Source organism: Haliotis asinina, chromosome 9, assembly GCF_037392515.1.
Source record: "Haliotis asinina isolate JCU_RB_2024 chromosome 9, JCU_Hal_asi_v2, whole genome shotgun sequence".
In the NCBI taxonomy this organism is placed as follows: Eukaryota; Metazoa; Mollusca; class Gastropoda; order Lepetellida; family Haliotidae; genus Haliotis; species Haliotis asinina.
The window spans coordinates 43,298,456-43,318,603 of NC_090288.1; the positions used below are offsets into that span (position 1 = coordinate 43,298,456).

A 20,148-nucleotide genomic window follows, 5' to 3' on the forward strand; every position below is an offset into this window, starting at 1 on the left:
TTCAGGAGCACGTGGATTCAGTTGAACAATATTAATGGACATGTGATGGCAAATCTGTGTGACAGAATTGTTGTTTATCATAGCCAGAGGACACATAAAGATTAGCTACTGGAAGCCAAACATCAAATTGACACAGACACAGAAGAGTTAGGCATATGCACTGACACTGAAACTGGGGCACCACGTCACCTAGTAGTGATGTGATCATTGAAATGAAACAGAAATCAATTGAAAGGAGGATGAAAATGGTTATCGATTGTCAAAAACACATTTCTGATTAATCACAATTTTGTTGTTTTAGTATAATACAAGATAATGATGAAAACCATTAAATGTAACAAATGCGCTCAACAGCGTAAAGCTATGAAGCTTTAAATTGGGGAAAAACCCTTAAAATTGGTGATTACATTAAACACGTATTTCGATTATAATCAATAATTGTTCACAAGTCCTCCGGTATTCAATAGTGGTCTCCGATTCCAACACTAACATAACTTGCCAGCATCTTTGGTGTCAGCCATAACGTTTCAGCTGTATTATAAGACTCTCATTACCATGGAAGATCTGGTTGATTGTTTATTCTGATTTTGGTTGGCTTTGAGTGTCACAAAAAAAGCTTTGCAGATTAAGAATAACCTCACACAATATCATCTTTGGCTAATTCAACACATTAGCTGTTACAGCAGTGATGCTTAGCAAACTTTGAATAGTTTCTTTACTGGCAAGCAAAACATAACTGAGGTCTAATGACAATTCACATCTTGTTTAGGGTCTCAAAGGTTTTCAAAAAGTTAATCTACTGTTAATCAACATTACTGGATTAAGAAGGCATTTCATCATACAGAACAATTCACATGTCAAAGGTGAGTGAATGAGGTGGGTTTGATGCCACTTTAAACTGTATTCCAGTTACCAGGTATATTGGTGCGTTGGTCGTATGCTTTAGCAATTGTGTGAACACACTCTAAAGAAAATGAAAATCAAGACAATCAGTAAACATATGACCAAAGCGGAAGTTTGCCAGCAGATATTTTTACACGTTTTTTACACGCTAAATAAATGTGAAACCAATGACTATTGATACATGCTGACAAACCATAAATATAACCGGGGTGAACAATCAAACCCACAATCATCCATTTACAGCTTGCTTTCAGGCAATCACAGTGCCTTTAACAACAGGACCATTTGAGTTCACCTCCATAAACCTCTGTAGCCAGGTGATTTTATTATTACTTTTACAGTATATTCATTCAGCACTCATATACATGCAACTTGTACATGCTCAAGTTGCTGGAGAGTTCCCTTGATCAACAGATGTCTTTTTTCCGGCATTCTTTTAACGAGCTTGATTCCCTGAGGAATATTCAACTCAGGAGAAAAAGATATGACCAGAGACATCTGTCACGATTATCATTCATACAGACTGCACAGTGAACAAAAGGAAAGACAAAGGTGACAATGATATGAATGAATCACTGAAACGAGTGTTAACACTTGCCAAGTGTTCCCGAGCCATGCGATTCTTCTTTCTCAGTCCTTCCCAGTACTACAATGTACACATAAAAAAATTTCCGCCAAGATGATGACATCAGTCTTCAGACTATGCCATTGCTGGACACACTGTCATATCTCCAATAGTACAATGCACACATCAAAAGTCTTCAGTGGCAAGGCCCGCAAATATCATCTGAACAAACTGGAAGAAGCTTTTGAGATACATACACAAAGAACTTAATTAAGCACCCCCGCATCTTTGCCATGATGGGTTTTCAACATGTACATAAAACTTTTCATGGTGACAATGATGGAAGAAGAGTTTTTCTGGCTCGTATGATCCTTTGACAAAATGATTGGAATTCATGTTTCATGATGAAAATTGCTTATTTTCATACAAAACTATGTGCAAATATGGCCCTGGAATGTTTAATGTAAACACTCAAAATGTCATTTTGTGTGTCTTCAACAATTCAAGGTCAATACCAAGTTTAACCTCCATGAGACTGTTTGACAGCCAGCACTCTCCTCCTCATACCCTCTGTCAGCCTCCTGGTCCTCTGAAGGGGCAGCCTATGCCATTCCTTGTGTACAGTGGCCTCCAACTGGGCCAGGTTCTGTACAGGAGAATCCTGTAGTTGTGCACAATGACCAATAATATCGCATATATGCTCCAAGTGGTTAAGATCGGAGCTCATTCAACTGTGAGATATGTCAAGGATGCTTAACTAAGTTGTTTGTGTGTATAATCTAGAGAGCAAGAAACCATTAAAGCCTTCAGGAACAGGATGTCCTGAAAAGGTTTCCGTGACCTCATGATGTATCTTCCAACTGTCAGACACTATACACAGTAAACCAGGGCCCCATTCCACAAAACGATAGTTAGCAAGAAGATGAATGTAACTCCCACACTTTTAACACAGACTAACAACTATCACAGTACTATGACCACTTTGAAGAACAGGGCCCAAAGCAGCCATCCAAACTAAGTTTCCCTCCCAACAACTGGGTTTGGTCTGCTACAGAATACATAGCTGTTTCTCTTTCACGTTTTTTTTAATATCTGTTCCTCAGAAACAATATTAGGGACTCATTTTAGCTGTCTTAGAGGAAAAAATTTGGACAAAAGTCTGCAGCAATTATAACAAATATCCAAACACACGAAAATGTTTGAAATTGCAATTCTGAAAAACAAACCAAAACAATCAAAATAAAAAAAAAACCCAAAATCCCAACAATTTTTTCTTGATTTTCTTGCAAAGGGAATTTAGTTATGAATCCTAAATAACTCCCTGAAAACCATCACCCATCAAAGACTCTTCCATTCTGGAACCAAAGTGGTATCACTCAACTATGTTTCTATTCATTCTGAGGGAAGAAGCATCTTTACTTACCTCCATTTTCATCATATACCCACACACTTTGAAAACACATATTCACCTTTTGTATATATGGCAAAATAATCACAAGATTCAAATAAACAAGTTGTTCCGAAAAAATAGAAAAAACAAACACAACTGTATCCTCATTCATGTTTGAAGCATGTTTGGTGTTATTTTGAGTTGAACCTGAGCACATGAAATGCATCTGATGTGCTGTAAGTTCAAGGTGATAATGTGTTTTCATTGTGTAGTGGTATGTGTCATTCCAATGCTGATAATTCTGGGCAGACTGGGTGTGGTGGCTGCGACCACTTTGGAGGCAATGGTCACTCACCTTCAAAGCCTTCACAGGCTGACTATATACATGATACCCCATCAGCCGGAAAGACTTTGTCAATGCGTAATCTGCTTCACTGGCTTCTTTGAAGTACACAAAGCCATAACCTTTCGACCTGATTCAACAGAACAAAGTTACAGAGTCAGTTCGGAGTAAGTAAAACACAGAATTCATATTTCTCGACAAAATCAAATGAAAAATACAAAAAGCAGTTTTATAATTTACCTGTTAAATGACATTAAAGTTAAATGACAGAGTGAGTGAGTGAGTGAGTGAGTGAGTGAGTGAGCGAGTTAGAGTTTCTGGCTGGCTCATTAGAGGATATGAGAGAGGGATACACATTTAGGTGTGAGTGTTGTAAACACAGTATGATATGGGAACAAATAGAATGTGCTGTTTATTCTAGCTAATGAAATGAGGCATTGTCAAGGACAATAATGATTAACAATCAGCCATGTGAAAGTTGTTATTGACAATACTTCACATTAACTATTAGGGTGTAATAAATATTCAATTGGCAAGGTAAAATACTGAGGATTCACAATCTAAATTTCACTTTATTTGATTTACTTTTTGGTTTAATGTGAAATTCATCGGTATATTTTCATTGCAATCAGACTGCATGCATCAATACCCTATTCAGACTCCGAGATCACCAATCCCTGTTGCACCCATAAATGCCATGTGACAGATGGGGACCTTTTTACATCTTTTGGTATAACATGGCCAGGACTGAACCGGGACCTTCCACTCTTAAGGCAGGCACTCTAACTACTACACCATGGAGGAGATCACATATAGGTTTGAATAAGGTAGTACACATCTGATACTTGCATCACTAGGGCTGGCTGTCATTCAGATCCAACATATGTCATATTTGGGATTTCACTTTCTTACATATGACATATGTTGCATTTGACCACTTTCTAAATGGCATCGTGTAATCATGTCATTCAGATCATACAGATAATTGTTCTCTAAATATCGATCCATGCTACAAAAATATCACAGAAGTAACTTTGAGGCAAGTCCGATAGAAATCAATCTGGTTCGGGAAACTAGGGATGGCTGACACATTCATACATGGATTACTAGTAAGTGAGCGAGTTCAGTTTTATACCACACTATATGGTAGCAGTCTGTAAATAATCGAGTCTGGACCAGTAGCGAAATAGGCATCGATCTGCGCAATTGGGAACTGGTGCCATGTGTCAACGAAGTCAGCTAGCCTGACCACCCGATCCTGTTAGTTGCCCCTTCTGACAAACAGTCGCCTTTTTGGCAAGCATGCGTTGCTGAAGGCCTGTTCTACACCAAACCTTTATGGGCAATATGGACTAGTAGTTTAGTGCTCTGAACAAAAATCAGAAACAGACCATGAATTTGAACGCGAGTCTTGTGTACTGTGTGTGTAAATATAAACTTAAAATCTCAGAATTTTATCCAAGTCAGGGTAAAAGTTGTTCTACAAATGATCGTAGATTAAAATCACTGTTATTGGTTTGTATTACAAGGGGGTAAGCACAGTAGATTGAACAGTGACACAAATGCAAGTGCAGTACATGAGTGTTAACTCAGACCAGCCCTCCTGGTTCTTTCTGTTTCATTTAATGTGCTTACCCCTTTGTGATAAAAACCAATAACATCAATTTGAAACTACAGTTGTTTGTTGAACATCTTTCATTTATTTAAATAAAATTCTGAGATTTAAATGTTTGGTAAGGTTAAATTGTATGTAGCAATCTTAATTTCACTCTATTTCCTTTAAGTTCTGGTTTAATATGAAATTCATTGTTACATTATCCAGCGAACAGATGATAACTGTGACATGGTATCTTATTGAGCTCGCACAGTAAAACCAGCTGAAGTTTGGGCTAGTACAAACTGACTGACATTAGTATTCCCTAGTTTGATGTTAAAGCCAATTTTGCATATCTCACACCTACAATCAAGGATATGGTGTAAATAAACCTGAATCCCGTTTCACAAAACCTCTTTTAACCTCTTCTCATACCTTTTCTCGCAGCATTTGCACCTCCTATGCTACAGTGTACCAGGTACAAATGCTACGAGGAAAGTTATGAGATCTTAGGCTTATGACAGTTTTCTGAAACAGGCCCCAGAATTTGAACTCTGATGGAAAGATCTCCCTCCAAGCAATAAAAGCCAAGCCATCGCCAGACTTACCGCCTACTTATGTGATCGATGACAATGTTGGCGTAGACAACCTTCCCGCATGTATTATACATGTTAAACAGGTCTTTGGCTGACGTAGACAAGGGTAAGTTGGACACATGGATTCTTTTCCTGGCACTTTTGGCGGTGATCCTTGGCCGCCAAGCCTATAATCAACGTATCACACATATATAGTAAGAAATATATTCAGAAAAAGTGCATAAGTTAGGTAAGATGTTTAGTTTTTAGTGTCTAGGTTTTTTGGCACTTTTAGCAGTATTCTAGCAATATCATGGCAGGACACCAGATAACGGTTTCAACATTATACCCATGGGGGAAATCAAACCATATCGCCTTTGTAATATGTTTAATTATTACTTGTTCGTTGAAGATATCACTTTTTAGGAAATCAAGTTCGTTCTACCCAAATGTGTTCTGTATTAAAGTATACTCACTTCTGCTCATTTGATATCAACTCATTAACACGACTAATCAAAATGGTATTACATGAAAGGTTGTTAAAGGGGCACTGATGTGGAGCGATGAATGTTTCTTGCCAGCGGTCTAATTACGAGTGAATGACTGAGTTTAGTTTTACGCCTCACTCAGCAATATTCCAGCTATATGGTGGTGGTCTGTAAATAATCGAGTATGGACCAGGCAATCCAGTGATCACCAACATGAGCATCGATCTGTGCAAATGGAAACTGATGACATGAGTCAACCAAGTCAGCGAAGCGGACCACCCAATGCCGTTAGTCGCCTCTTACGACAAGCTGAGTCGCCTTTTGTAGCAAGCATGAGTTGCTGAAGTCTAATTACGAAACCAAGCTGCAAGTTGTTCAGCACCTACTCCCTCGACCATGATGGACACAAGGACTTGAATTGACTCATTGGCAGAATTTCTTCACCTTTACAGTGAAAAAGGGTGTATGCCCATCACAAGCTGATTTTTGAAAATATCCCTGGCATTCCTTGTCTGATTGTAATACAGTAACCCAGCAGAGTAGGCTTTTTCCAATGTCTGAATGCTACAATGACTGATCTATTTTGATCCTATTTCTGTGCATTTTACCTCAGTATTTAACCATGTCATGTAAAAATAATCTTGGTTGTGTACACAAACAAGTAAATAATCTACTCGTTACGTAAAAATACTTGTTGATTGTGGTAAGCAGTCTCTGTCACAGAGAAAGCTCAGTGTCTGGTTTATTCACACCTATATGTCTGCCTGCCTGTCTGCTAAAGACAACATGCAGTACACAGCTTCAATCATTGACCACGTGCAATTTGAACTTAACACCCTTCAGACTATACGACATAAAGAAAATAAGTTGATTTATGACTCGTGCACCCGAGTCCCGTCTCTGCCACATTATGTACGTGTGATACACATGACATATATGGGTTGCAAACAAACTACATTCATTTTTTGAATGGATCTGAGACTGGATCTGATGGAAACTGGTGCAAACTCTTGTCAGTTTCAAGTCCTGCTTTGTACTTGGATGAATGACAGATTCCAGCCACGCAGTAGTTTACCATCTCTACTGACATGATTTTTGATTGGATCGAGCGCAAATTCAGAGAACATATATTTTCCAAACCCAACATCTCTATATACATTCTTCATGGATAACGACTTCTTTTAGTTTATATGATTTTGTTTGACAACAGTATATGAATCCAACTGAAACGACGCATCAAGTACACAAAAAAAAGTTGTTATCCATCAAGAATCTTACTTTCTTGTGACTGGCTATACTTCTAAAATGCCCATCAAACAGATCATCTTTCTGTACACACAATGAACCCTCAGCATATCAGCAAATGAACCAGCCAATTGGAAGCCGTCGTTACACTTGAGTGCACATCCACCCGCTTTGACTGGGTTCGGTCTCCCGAGGGCTTCGTTTCGGGGGAAGTAAACCCAAGTACAAAATATTGCACTTTTGAATCACGATTGTATGCTTATAATTTTGTCTATTACTTTTTTTAAAAGCAGCAATGTATATTATATGTCATGAATATGTGATAAATGTGTTTTAATTATGTTTGATTTTTTTGTTGCATGTGACCTTTAAAGTATCAATTGCACATACGGGTTGCACGGCAGAGGTCATGAACCAGTCACAAATTCTAGGATATCATTTGGGTACTCACAGGAGAAACAACAGCAACAAAATGAACAATCAGTCCATGGAAATTGCTCTGCACTAGTACCCTTTTAAGCATTTTCAATGTATCTTATCACACAGATTCATGGGATAAAAAACAATTTCGAAGTTTACGGTACACAAGTAAACACTCTGAGTTATGTGAAGTTTGCCACAAGCAGAAAATATTGATGAAGGAATACTACATAGGAGCCAAATTTTAGTTTGAGAGTACCTTAAGTTTGACATGGTAGTGTTTCACTGTACTTACCAATACTTTCTATCAACACAAAATCTCAATATTTGTAACATGAAGATAGGACACACCAAGGGAGTCATAAATACAGAAGTGGCTTCAAAAACATAAGACATATATGCATAAAACAACCTTAATTTGATGTTTATGTTTATAGTGGGACTCTATTCTTGCAGGCTCTCTATTATGGCGGCAAATGAAAAACAGAAACACCAGACCCTGCATTGGCTGTTTACACATGCAAATTATGTACAAAATATTGTGACAACTAGGTCATTTGCATATTTTCTGTCCTAAAAATATAACAGGAAGTGACGTATTATGCAAATTCACCCTGAGCATGGCAGCAAATACTGTATGGTACGTTTAAGGGTGGCAAAACAAAATATTTTGAAATGTTGTTGTTACCTTGTATCCAAATGAATAGACGTTTCCGATGTTTTGGTTGAAAACATGATGATATTACTCATGTAAATGAAATTACTAGACATTTTTCACCAATAAAACCATTTAGATCGCTTACTTATCTCAGTAAATGTTTCACAGTGTCATCTGCGTGTACTGTGTGATATATTAAAAAAACAGCAACATCACGATAATAGAGAGTTGCTTCAATTTTCGAGTCAAATGAGGTAATCAGGATTGCTGAAATGATATTAAATAATTTGCAACTATGCGCCTCAATGTTTGTGACAGAAATGAAGATTAAACATCAGTCAACTGAAAATATACAAAAAATGGCAAATATCAGAAGCCATTCATAATCTTGATGGCGAAATCATTAACTACTGTGGTACTAGGGGGTCCCACGATAAACATTGTATTCCTGCAAAAAAAGAGCTACCTCTGGTATTGGTAATGAGAGAGTGAGTTTAGTTTTACGCCACACTTAACAATATTCCAGATACATGACAGCAGCCTGTAAAATAATCGAGTATGGACCACACAATCCAGGGATCAACAGCAAGAGCATCGTTCTTTCATAATTGGGAACAAATGACATGTTTCAACCAAGTTAGCAAGCCTGACCACAAAAATCCCGTAAGTCGCCTCTTACAAAACGCATTGTCACCTTTCATGGCAAGCGTGGGTTGCAGAAGGCCTGTTCTATCCCGACCTCCATGGGTATCATGGACTCATATTTCAGTGAATACAGATGGATACTGTGCACAACAATCTCCGACAGGGTATGATGTGTCACTATCAACTATCTTTGACCTGTGGGTGCACTATGTGGTCTCTTAGAAGCAGCACAGATTGCCGAGGCTACACATTCTATTTTCTAATGCTTACTTACCAATGGAGGATAAAAAGAGAAATTGAGGTCTTCCACCTCCTCTTCTGAAATATGGAACAGGAAAATAGCATCTAATATTCGGGCTGCACAATAAAGCCACATGAGAAGTGCATGCATTTCTGCTCACACAACAAAACGCTCAGTTGAAATATTGAATGAGTGAGTTTGGTTTCATGGTCCTTTTATCAATATTCCAGCAATATCACGGCAGGGGAAAAACTGGTCAGAGTGTAATAAGCAAATGTTTGAACCACCAGGTTACCTCTCAGCCCATCCTCGATATCTCCAGGGTATACGTTCTGAAAAGTCTCCACTATACCCTGGATGCATCTACGGCTCTGCCCGATAAATTTATTCCCTCCCTTGACTGGCTTTTTATCCAATCAGGTGTCTATGCTGGGAAGTTGAGCGAACCAATCACAACTCACTCTCGCTTTTCAAATTATCTAACCGATTAAACTTGGCAAACAAACCATGCAGAGGCTCTCTGAAAGAGGTAGATGGGGTTCTTGCATATGTATTTAAAAAGTTTCGGACCTATAAATTTGTCTCTATGATTTCCCCACATTGTGAGTCGCACGGCGAGCAAACCTTCTCAGTTGCGACTGCTGCCTTTGTTGACACTGGCAAGCTCGGTTATAACGGTGGCCTAGCTGATTGGCTACTGCGAGAATGCGAAGCCAGCAAAGGGAGGTAATAAAATTATCGAGCCTACCCGTAGATGCCTCCAGGGTATAGTGGAGACTTTTCGGAACGTATACCCTGGAGATATCGAGGATGCTCTCAGCCCCACCAAGTAGAAGATTGCTGCTTTTTCCCTTTCAACAATATTATAGTTCTTTTGCCCTCAAAAGCAAACCGATGAATTGAAATGTAACAAAAAAACGAATAAGCACAACATACTCAATGAAAGGCTGATCATAATCAGAACATCATAGCAACTCTGTGAGGTTATTGCAGAACTTTTGTCCTAATAATCAAAAAAGTTGTTTAACAAACCATCATTAAAATACTGACACAGTTCACTGTTTATTACGAGGGAGGAGTGCAGAGAAAGGCACAGTCAGGGGTTCGAGAAGCATGTGCACAAGTGCTGAGAAAGTTATATATTCATAACCTATGCTTCTGTTCACTAATTATGTTCATTAATTATTTCACTACCCTCTGCTTCAGTCATCAAGAATTACAATGGGTTACAAAACCTGTCTCTTTTAAGAAGAAAGTGGATGGTCAGATTTGGTGACATGCTCAAAACATCATCCATGAGCCTGTGTCAATATTTCATTGTGGCTTGGGATGGTCTAATAGGTAAAACGTCCATCTGTCAGACTGGAGTCCAGGTTTGATTCCCCACATGGGTTCTAAGTGGGGAGTCCATTTCTGGTGTTCCTGTTGTGATATTGCATGGACTGACTCTTCAACATCAACTCTTTCACCAGTAATTGCGAGTCAGTGAGAGGGAGTATGGTTTTGTCCTGCTTTCAGTAATATTCCAGCATTACCATGGCAGGGAACACCACGAATGGGTTTCACACATTGTACCCATGTGGGGAATCAAACCGGGATCTTCGGCATGACTAGCAAACTCTTGGAATACAAGGTTACTCCACCTTGCTGATGTTGAAAGACTAGTGAGATACTCTATGCATAACAATAGTAACTTTAAAATTGATTTTGTTGAAAAGAACAGCTTTGTTCCTTTGTTTGATTGTTGCTGATGGAGTCAGCAATAATGGTGTATCAACTAACTGGCAACTTCTAATTGACACAGCACCAGATAAACATCTAAGTTACATCCTATCACAATTGTCAAGTTGGCAGTGACATGCATCAGATAAAATGACAAGCATCAGCCATATCAACAGGCTGAACTATCCAATCAAAAAGTGTGGCTGATGATTTGCCTGATCTGATTTCTCGAAAGAACCTGAAGTTTTTACAAAAATTCCAAACAGAGTTTGACAAGTTGAAACACAAGAATTTTTAACTCGACTGTGTTTCTAAAATCAAAAAGCCAAAACAACTCAAGTATCCAATCTACTAAATCTAAATTTCCTATGTTTGAGTTAAATATCAATGTCAGTTTATTCTGGGAAATGTATTTTCTCAAATTTGAGTAAAACAGTTAACTTAAGTCCAAACTCAGGTTTAAGCTTGTGTTGAGAAATTAGGGCACGTTCTATTCCTACTTCTTACAGTGGGAACAAGAGAAGCAACTCACCTCTCTCTTTAACACATTGGTAACACTTCACACTGGCTGTATGGTTCTGCATGCCACACTGAAAACGTCCAGTGAAACAATAAATCAAAGATCAACAACACTATGAACATTTCAGAGAAGTCTCTGAGGATTTCCTCTTTTTTGGACGGTGCAATGAATAAAGAAGACTTAAACTAAAACTTAATAAGCCCTTCATATTGAAGGGTGCAAACTTGCATGGAGAGAAACCTAACATCATACTACCCTTAGATGAATTCACAGAATACAGGTATTGGCACACAAAAATGTTACTATCAAAGCAAATCTGTTAATTAAACCAACAATCAAGGGACCACTAATTGTTAGCTTTCCTGTTACATACAGTCCATTTGGGGTCAAATGAGAATGATGAATGATCAAACAAAATAGAGATAAGTGCACATAACATAAATAAGACTCATGGCCGTGAAACCTCTGTACCCAACAAGATCTGAAATGGCTGGTGGAACAGCGCCCTCCATTTTATGATCAATCATGGAAATGGTTGTTTTAAGAAATTATCATGGAACATTGTTCCAATATCACTGTTCACACAGAGTGGTGACAAAAGACTGGTGGATCAGTGCAGTCATGCACTTAAGATACAACTCAGCACAGAGCATGACTCGTTGGGTTATGGAGTGTGCTGTTCTACCAGCCATCTGAGATCCTGTTGGGTACACAGGTTTCAGGACTATGTGTCTTACTTATGTTTTGAGCACTGATCCCTATTTTGAGTTATTTTATCATTTATCATTCTCACTTGAATCCAAATGGACTGTAGTCATTCCTGTACATCACTTCAGAGTTTGATAACAATGTTAGTGTCTACACTAAAACTCTGCATTGACTGTTAGAAAGAAGTTGCCTATACATATACTTATCTACCTTATTCTTCATATCAACTTGTAAATGTCATGAAATAATACAACCTGACATACCTCAGTACATTTCCACATGTCATCAAAAACTTCATGTCCTTGCTCAGACCAGTCCCTGTCACAGTTCTTTTGTCTGGGTGGTGAGCTGTGAGTGCTTGAATACTTCCCAAACATTCCTGGAGATCGGCTCCGTTCTCTCAATCTTCTGTTGGGTGAACGTCCTTCATGTCTGCTCACCCTGACTGGAGAATGTCTGTCTCCTCGGCAGCTATTATGTGTCTTTCTGTCATCCAAAGAAAATCTATCTGGTGAAAAATCATCTCTAAAACTTCTATTAGGGAACCTTCTTGGTGTTTCACTTAAAAAGGCTTGATAGAGAGAGCGGCCCATATCTCGTCTATCTGGCCAGTCATCTCTGTAACCTCTGATTGAAGATGGTCTGTCATCTCTTCTGCCATATGATCTTCGACTGGGTGAAAATCTACCATGTCTACTGTCATGTGATCTTCGATTGGGTGAAAATCTACCATCTCTTCTGTCATACGATCTTCGACTGGGTGAAAATCTATCATCTCCACTGTCATATGAACTTAGACTGGGTGACCGTCTATCATCTCTTCTGTCATATGATCTTCGACTGGGTGAAAATCTATCATCTCTACTGTCAAATGATCCTCGGCTGGGTGAAAATCTATCATCTCTGTCATATGATCTTCGACTGGGTGAAAATCTATCATTTTTACTGCCATATGATCTTCGACTGGGTGAAAATCTATCATCTCTATGGCCATACGATCTTCGACTGGGCGAAAATCTGTCATCTCTTCTGTCATATGATCTGTGACTGGGTGACTGTCTATCATCTCTACTATCATATGATCTTCGACTTGGCGAAAATCTATCATCTCTACTGCCATACGATCTTCGACTGGGCGACCATCTATCATCTCTTCTGTCATATGATCTTCGACTGGGCGAAAATCTATCATCTCTACTGCCATACGGTCTTCGACTTGGCGAAAATCTATCATCTCTTCTGTCATATGATCTTCGACTGGGTGACTGTCTATCATCTCTACTGTCATATGATCTTCGACTGGGTGACCATCTATCATCTCTACTGTCATATGATCTTCGACTGGGTGAAAGTCTATCGTCTCTCCTGTTGTGTGATCTACGACTGGGTGACTGTCTATCCTCCTTTCTGTCATGTGATCTTGAACTAGGCGAAAATCTTTCATCTCTTCTCTGATGTAAACTGCAACTTCGTGACTGTCTATCCTCATTTCTGCAGCTTAAACTGGGTGACTGTCTACTCTCATTTCTTTCACATGATCTTCGAATGGGTGACTGCCTATCATGTAATATCCGACTGGGTGACTGTAAATCATCTCTTCTCTTGTGAGATCTTCGACTAGGCAACTGTCCATCTCTCCTGTCATGTGATCTTCGACTGGGAGACTGTCTTTCATCTCTTTTATCAAGTGATCCCAAACTGGGCGACTGTCTATCATGCAGTCTCTGACTAGGCAACAGTATATCATCCCTTCTGTCACGTGACCTTCGAATGGGAGACTGCACATCATCTCTTCTGTCTAGTGATCTTCGACTGGGTGATGGCACATCATCTCTTCTGTCTAGTGATCTTTGACTGGGTGACTGCACATCATCTCTTCTGTCTAGTGATCTTCGAGTGGGTGACTGTACATCATCTCTTCTGTCTAGTAATCTTCGACTGGGTGATGGCACATCATCTCTTCTGTCTAGTGATCTTTGACTGGGTGACTGCACATCATCTCTTCTGTCTAGTGATCTTCGAGTGGGTGACTGTACATCATCTCTTCTGTCTAGTAATCTTCGACTGGGTGATGGCACATCATCTCTTCTGTCTAGTGATCTTTGACTGGGTGACTGCACATCATCTCTTCTGTCTAGTGATCTTCGAGTGGGTGACTGTACATCATCTCTTCTGTCTAGTAATCTTTGAGTGGGTGACTGTCTGCTATTCCACCCATCAGGTGAGATCCTCTTGTCCCTGTAACTCCCAACATACAACTCCCTTTCAGCTAGACTACCTGTGTCAGCAGTGTGCAAGTATGAATCTCTCTGATTATCACTCATTCGTGTCCTGTTATCGTCTCTATAAAAGCGAGACAGGTGATCAGGTAACCTGTCAAATGATGATCTCCCCTCCACAGACCTCAGAGGAGACTGCCTTTCTGAATATGAAAATGATCTAAGCTGACTGTCTCTGTCTTGGGTTGACGTAGGAGCAAGTCTGTCTGTTAGAGCGTTCTCTGGCACATGCGTGCTTCCCTGACATGTGGGACCAAATACTTCAGCTGTATGTTTCATACGGGTGTCATCATGTCTTCCGTCTTCCCTGCTCTTCTCTTCCCTTCCCCTGTCTTCACTTCTGTTCCTGCCTTTTTTCAAGATGGAACGTAGAACAAAACCACTCCCAGCATTTTCAGGTGTCACACTGAAAAATCTGAAAAAGTGTAAGTTTAAAAAATATCAAAACTAACAAATTTTCATTTTACACCAGAAACAAAATCACTACAAAACAAACAGTAGGTGGAATGTTTGGTATGTTATTTGTGGAGGATTTGTAAGATCTTAATGCAGAGAGCTGTCATATCTAGAGTAGAAGGTATTGTTTGTATGCCAGTTTGCTTGTGTTGAACACTAGACTCAACAATATACCTGAAAACAATGGTTGTCTGTAATGAACCAAATTCGGACCAGCCAATCATGTGATTGATAACATCCACATAGATCTAGGTATTTGCTATAGTCTGGAAGAAAATGAATTGTGTTTGGCCACTTTACTCAAAAACAAGTACAATCGTTTTCAAACTTTAGAGGTCACATACAATGCAAACACAACTATGCAGATTCTGATACCTTTTGGTATGTACTTACAGTAAAAAAGCCCCTGAAATCAGAGTTCAAACTGTTTACTAATTTCCCCCCAGTGCTGGGGGAAAAATGGTTCAACCAGCTGTGCTGCGCTGCACCCATAGTAGTGATTAGTTCATATGGCTTTGAATAGGGAAGGCGACTCGTTAAAACACAGCAAGTGATTATTGCTTTGGTCGAGGTTGGAGAATAGGAGATGTTTCTTGCGATTATATGATTGATGTCAATATTATTGTTATATATAAGCATCTTATATCCGCAGTAATACAAATATACTGGTCCCTGCAGATTTGCAAGTTTTCAAGAAAGTGCATCATTAGAAATACAAATTTCATTGCTAAAGACTGCTCAGCTTGAAAACTGAAATGTTTTCATACATGTCTATGGAAACATAGAAAGATATGTTGTGACAAACTATCTCTGTCGCAGACAAACCTCAATGTCTGTTTTATAGACACCTATGTGTCTGCTGGTCTGCTAATGTCAATATGCAATACACAACTTCAATCACTGACCACATGCAATTTGAACTTATCATCTATCAGGCTATACACCATAAACAGATTACATTCATTTATGGCTCCTGCACCTGGGTTCTGTCTCTGTCACATAATGGAAAATACACAGACAGGCAAGTGTCATACTTGTACACATGACATGTTATCATAGCTGTGGGTTGAAAAACAAACTGCATCCATTTTGCCTGGATGACTGGATTGGACAGAAACCAGTGCAAACTCAGACTGTCAGTTTCAAGTTCTGCTTTGTACTTGGACAAATATAGTAGTTTACCATCTCAATATTTGTTGATTGGATAAAACAGAAATGCAGAGAGCATGTATTTACTCTTGCCTGACAACGGTATATGAAACCATACAGAAATTCTGCATCAGTTACCATAAAAGAAGATGCTTTCTTATTACTCACCATACTTCTAAAATGCCAATCAAACAGATCATCTCTATATACACCCAATGAGCCCTCTGCGTATTGGAAAATGAACCAGCCAATGAAATGTCTTTGTTACACTTGAGTACACACCCACCCGGCCTAACCTGGTTCAGTCTCCTGGGTGCTTCGTTTTGAGTGAGGGGTTTAGTTGAGTTCTACACCACACTCAGGAATATTCCAGCTATATGGCAGCAGTCTGTAAATAATCGAGTCTGGACCAAACAATCCAGTGATCAACAATATCAATCTGTGCAATTGGGAACCAGCGAGTCTGAACAACCGATCCCGTTAGTCGCCTCTTACTACAAGCACAGTTGCCTTTCATAGCAAGCATGGGTTGGTGAAGGCCTATTCCACCCTGGACCTTCACAGGTCCTTCGTTTCGATGGAAGAAAACCCAAGTTCAAAATATTGTACTTTTGATTCACGACTGTACGCTTATAATTTTGTCTATTTGTTTCTTCACAATCCGCAGAGCATGAGACAGATAATTTAGGTGTGATGTTGTGAAAATGACTGTCCACATACCTTTTGATGATCCAAATAAACTCAAAACAGTTTTTAGCACCAAGAGCTACCAAATGTTCAACCGACACCCTCCACCCCTTGAACATTTTGGGTATTTCCAGTAACATCACAAGGTAAAATTCTTCATATTTTTTACTGCAAACTGGTTGAAGAAAAGGTAATTTGATTCTCTTCTGTGACAATGACAGAATGTCCACTAACCCAGAAACTATACTGGACAAAAGGAGTTAGGGATATTGGTTTTTTATGATTGATATTTCATCAGTGTGTCAATGAAAAAATAGATCATTATTCATAATTTCAAAATTTACATATATCCCTAACTATTTTTGTCCAGTATATGTTATCCAAAATATGATTTCCTATCATGCACACAGCCCTTCAAAATGTAAGCTTGGGAGTAACACTGGATTGCCACCAGGGCTCTGTGAAAATATCTAATCTGTGTTAATTTAGCACTATGTCCATCACTGGTTTTGTCTTCATACCTGTCTGTCATATTTCTTTCCATTCCATATGCAGCTTTACCAATATCTTCATTGTAACGCATCTTTTTACTGGGCCCACTGTCACTTATGCCCTGGATATCATGTGGACTATAGCGTTTGTCCACTCTCTTCACAATGTCCATGGGGTCCACTCTCTTCACAATGTCCAAGGGGTCCTCTCTCGTTTTATGTTGGTAATCAATTACAGCTACACTCAACTGCCCAACTGGCTGTTTCTCGAGCATGGGGACTCTATCTGAAGCAAAATAACACGCTGTGAAACTGGGAGTAACTTCATAACAAGAAATTCCATAACACTTTTCACTCAAATCTAGGGAATGTGTCACAGGTCTTTGCTTGCTGAGCTGTATTTCCCTGCCTTTATCACCAAAATATATCCTACAGTCAGACCTCGTATATCTGAACTTCAGACATCCGAATACCTCGGTTTCTGAACATTCTTCACAAAAAACAAATTTTTCTAGTGACAATTTACCTTGTATATCCGAGTAAACTTAGTCGTAGTGTATTTCGTTACAATCTACCACAGAGTCTCACAAAACCTAGTAGAAGGTTGCATCAGGTAACCTTTGAGCGACCAATGATCATCCAATCAAATGCAGGACGGTTAAATAGATTTAATCCAATCAGACAATGGCTACAGATCTCTCCACAAACAAAAATCTGCATATAACACAGTTATTTGACCTGCAGTACATACGCTTTGGGGGTTCTGTTGGCATGGTTACTATTAGGTAATATTTCCGGAAGATGACATCATTGAATAGTGCAAAAATCACTGTTTTCAGCGACTGTTTACTCACCACTGTCATGGTTGTATGTACGCCGTGTGCATCACCCGGAAGCGAGCATACATTAAATAGCATTCGGAATAGTTCAGGTATGAATTTTTTCGAGATGAAAAAGTTCATAAGGTACGTGCGAATGTCCACTTTCGCGATTTGGTAAGCTGTGTTGTGATTGGTCAATCTCACAGGTTACCTGTCGCGACCTCCCATAAGGTTTTGTTAGACTCAGTAGTGTAACTTAGACTGTATCCGAACAGTCAATTTTGCAAACGAAACATCAAAATGTGTACAAATTTGCCTCGTATACTAACACCAAAGCTGACACCAGCGAGATGTTGGATGTTTACCGCTTATTAACAGTGATCACTGCTTTTACCTTTGTTGTCGGCAATAAATCAAAACACAAAGTCTATCATGTCTACCTCTTGCCAATTCATTTTGTGTCTAGCTAGTTAATTTATTTTTTACTGAAGACATGTATTTATCACTGGGCGTGTAGGTTAATTACAGAAGAAACAATTAAACTCTGACACGAAGTCGAATCATTGATTAGATAAGCATAAATAATGACGACTGGGGGTGTCAGTCATTATGCATCTGAGCAAGATGGCTAGTACACCTGCTAAATATAAACGATCTGCCGTTACAGCCGAGAAAAAGAAAGACATTTGCCTGTTAGAAGAGGCAAATCCCAAAGCTAGTCTGGACACCGTAAAGGACCATTTTACCACGACTTTCGGCCATAGCATTGGGAAGACATCACTTCTGAAATGCCAGCGACATCACAAATCTGGAACTGCTATTAAAAATTCAAGCAGCAAATTTTAACTCTGCTGCCCGCCAACAGTCAGCAATCAAAGACTTTTTCAACCCAGTGTAATTTATGTTATGTTATTTTATACAAGATGTTATGTAGTTATGCTTCGATGTTGTTTTGTTTTCATGTGTAGCCAACCGCCTAGATCCTGATTCAGACATTCGAATGATTTGTATATCCGAACAATTCAATAAAAAAACAAAGTGTTTGGATAAACAAGGTCTGACTGTATACTACATGGATAGTATATGTCTAAATATACAGTGAACACCACACAATGACCAATAGGAACAAATTACTCATAACACTCATGTTCACATACTCATTTCTTAGAATGCTATGCAATAAAGCAGATGCTACCCATAAAGGTATATGCTTTATCACAGACTTACTAACTTTTGAAACTCACCAAATCTCCTGTCAAGAGGCATCCTTTCCAAATGAGGATTTCTGTCATGAGACATTCTGTCTTCTCCCTTCCAGTACCCAGCATCTCCATCCATGCTTCTCTTCAGGTTCTTACGGTCCTGTTCCACCATTGGCACTCTATTCCCTGGCAATGCTCTATTTGGAGGTTCACCCAATACAGGAAACATAGTGCCCCCAGCCAAAGCTGGACCCATTACAAAGTTTACACCATCCTCACCGACTGGACCCCTGTTATATGCCATATTTTCTGAAAAAACAAACAAAAAAAACCTCCAAACATTGTTTACTTTGTCTTTACTGATCATGTTGAAGATCACTGTATGCAAACAAACATCTTAAATCGGGGATGACAACAGGTGAAAGTTATTGCAACTGAAAATCAGCAGGATGCCTAGGGGGTGGGAAAGAGTCCCTTCCATTCCCCTATATTATTTCTTCCACAGATTAACTCAGGTAACACTATGTGGTCTAACCCTACATATTGTACCTAATTTTGCAGGCTTTTAGTTCTAATTGTGAGTTTTCTCGTTATTGTTGTTAGGCTTTTTTATGTTCCTAGTATGTATAAATGTATGAATATTATATGGAACGGGAGGAACTCTTACCAGGGATCGATCTAATGTAGCTAAGAAGTTACAATGAAATTCTGAAATTTGATAGCCCACGAGACATAGATGTATAGGGCCATCTCCTATTCTTGCGGGCTTCCTATTCTCGCGGTAAACACATTTTCTGCCGAGGTCGCCGATGTGTGATACTTAGTTTACATCATTGACCAGTAACTAGGAAGTGGCACAAGTTTGTGAATTATCAAAATTGTGCAGTGTAACAAATATTCGTGAGTTTTAACCAACTTGGAAAAATCGTAACTTTCCCCCGCCCTTCCAATAAGATTCCCCTTCCTTACACCTAATAACGTTACTTTCTCGTTGTACCGCGAGAATAGGAGACGCCAGTATATACATAATACAGTATTCACCTCTG

General features: G+C 39.1%; 1 protein-coding gene across 1 annotated transcript in view; it reads right to left on the reverse strand.

The window, feature by feature from the left end:
• LOC137296712 (uncharacterized) overlaps positions 1 to 20,148 on the reverse strand; it is a 28,351-nt gene that overhangs the window by 7,833 nt on the left and 370 nt on the right. Inside the window, exons 2-8 of the mRNA XM_067828542.1 lie at positions 19,145 to 19,411; positions 17,110 to 17,365; positions 12,281 to 14,711; positions 11,322 to 11,379; positions 9,101 to 9,144; positions 5,404 to 5,558; positions 3,214 to 3,331 (exon numbers count right to left, since the gene is read on the reverse strand). Of these exons, the coding sequence (XP_067684643.1) occupies positions 3,214 to 3,331; positions 5,404 to 5,558; positions 9,101 to 9,144; positions 11,322 to 11,379; positions 12,281 to 14,711; positions 17,110 to 17,365; positions 19,145 to 19,406 (3,324 nt within the window). The 5' untranslated portion in view covers positions 19,407 to 19,411. The remainder of the gene's footprint in view (positions 1 to 3,213; positions 3,332 to 5,403; positions 5,559 to 9,100; positions 9,145 to 11,321; positions 11,380 to 12,280; positions 14,712 to 17,109; positions 17,366 to 19,144; positions 19,412 to 20,148) is intronic.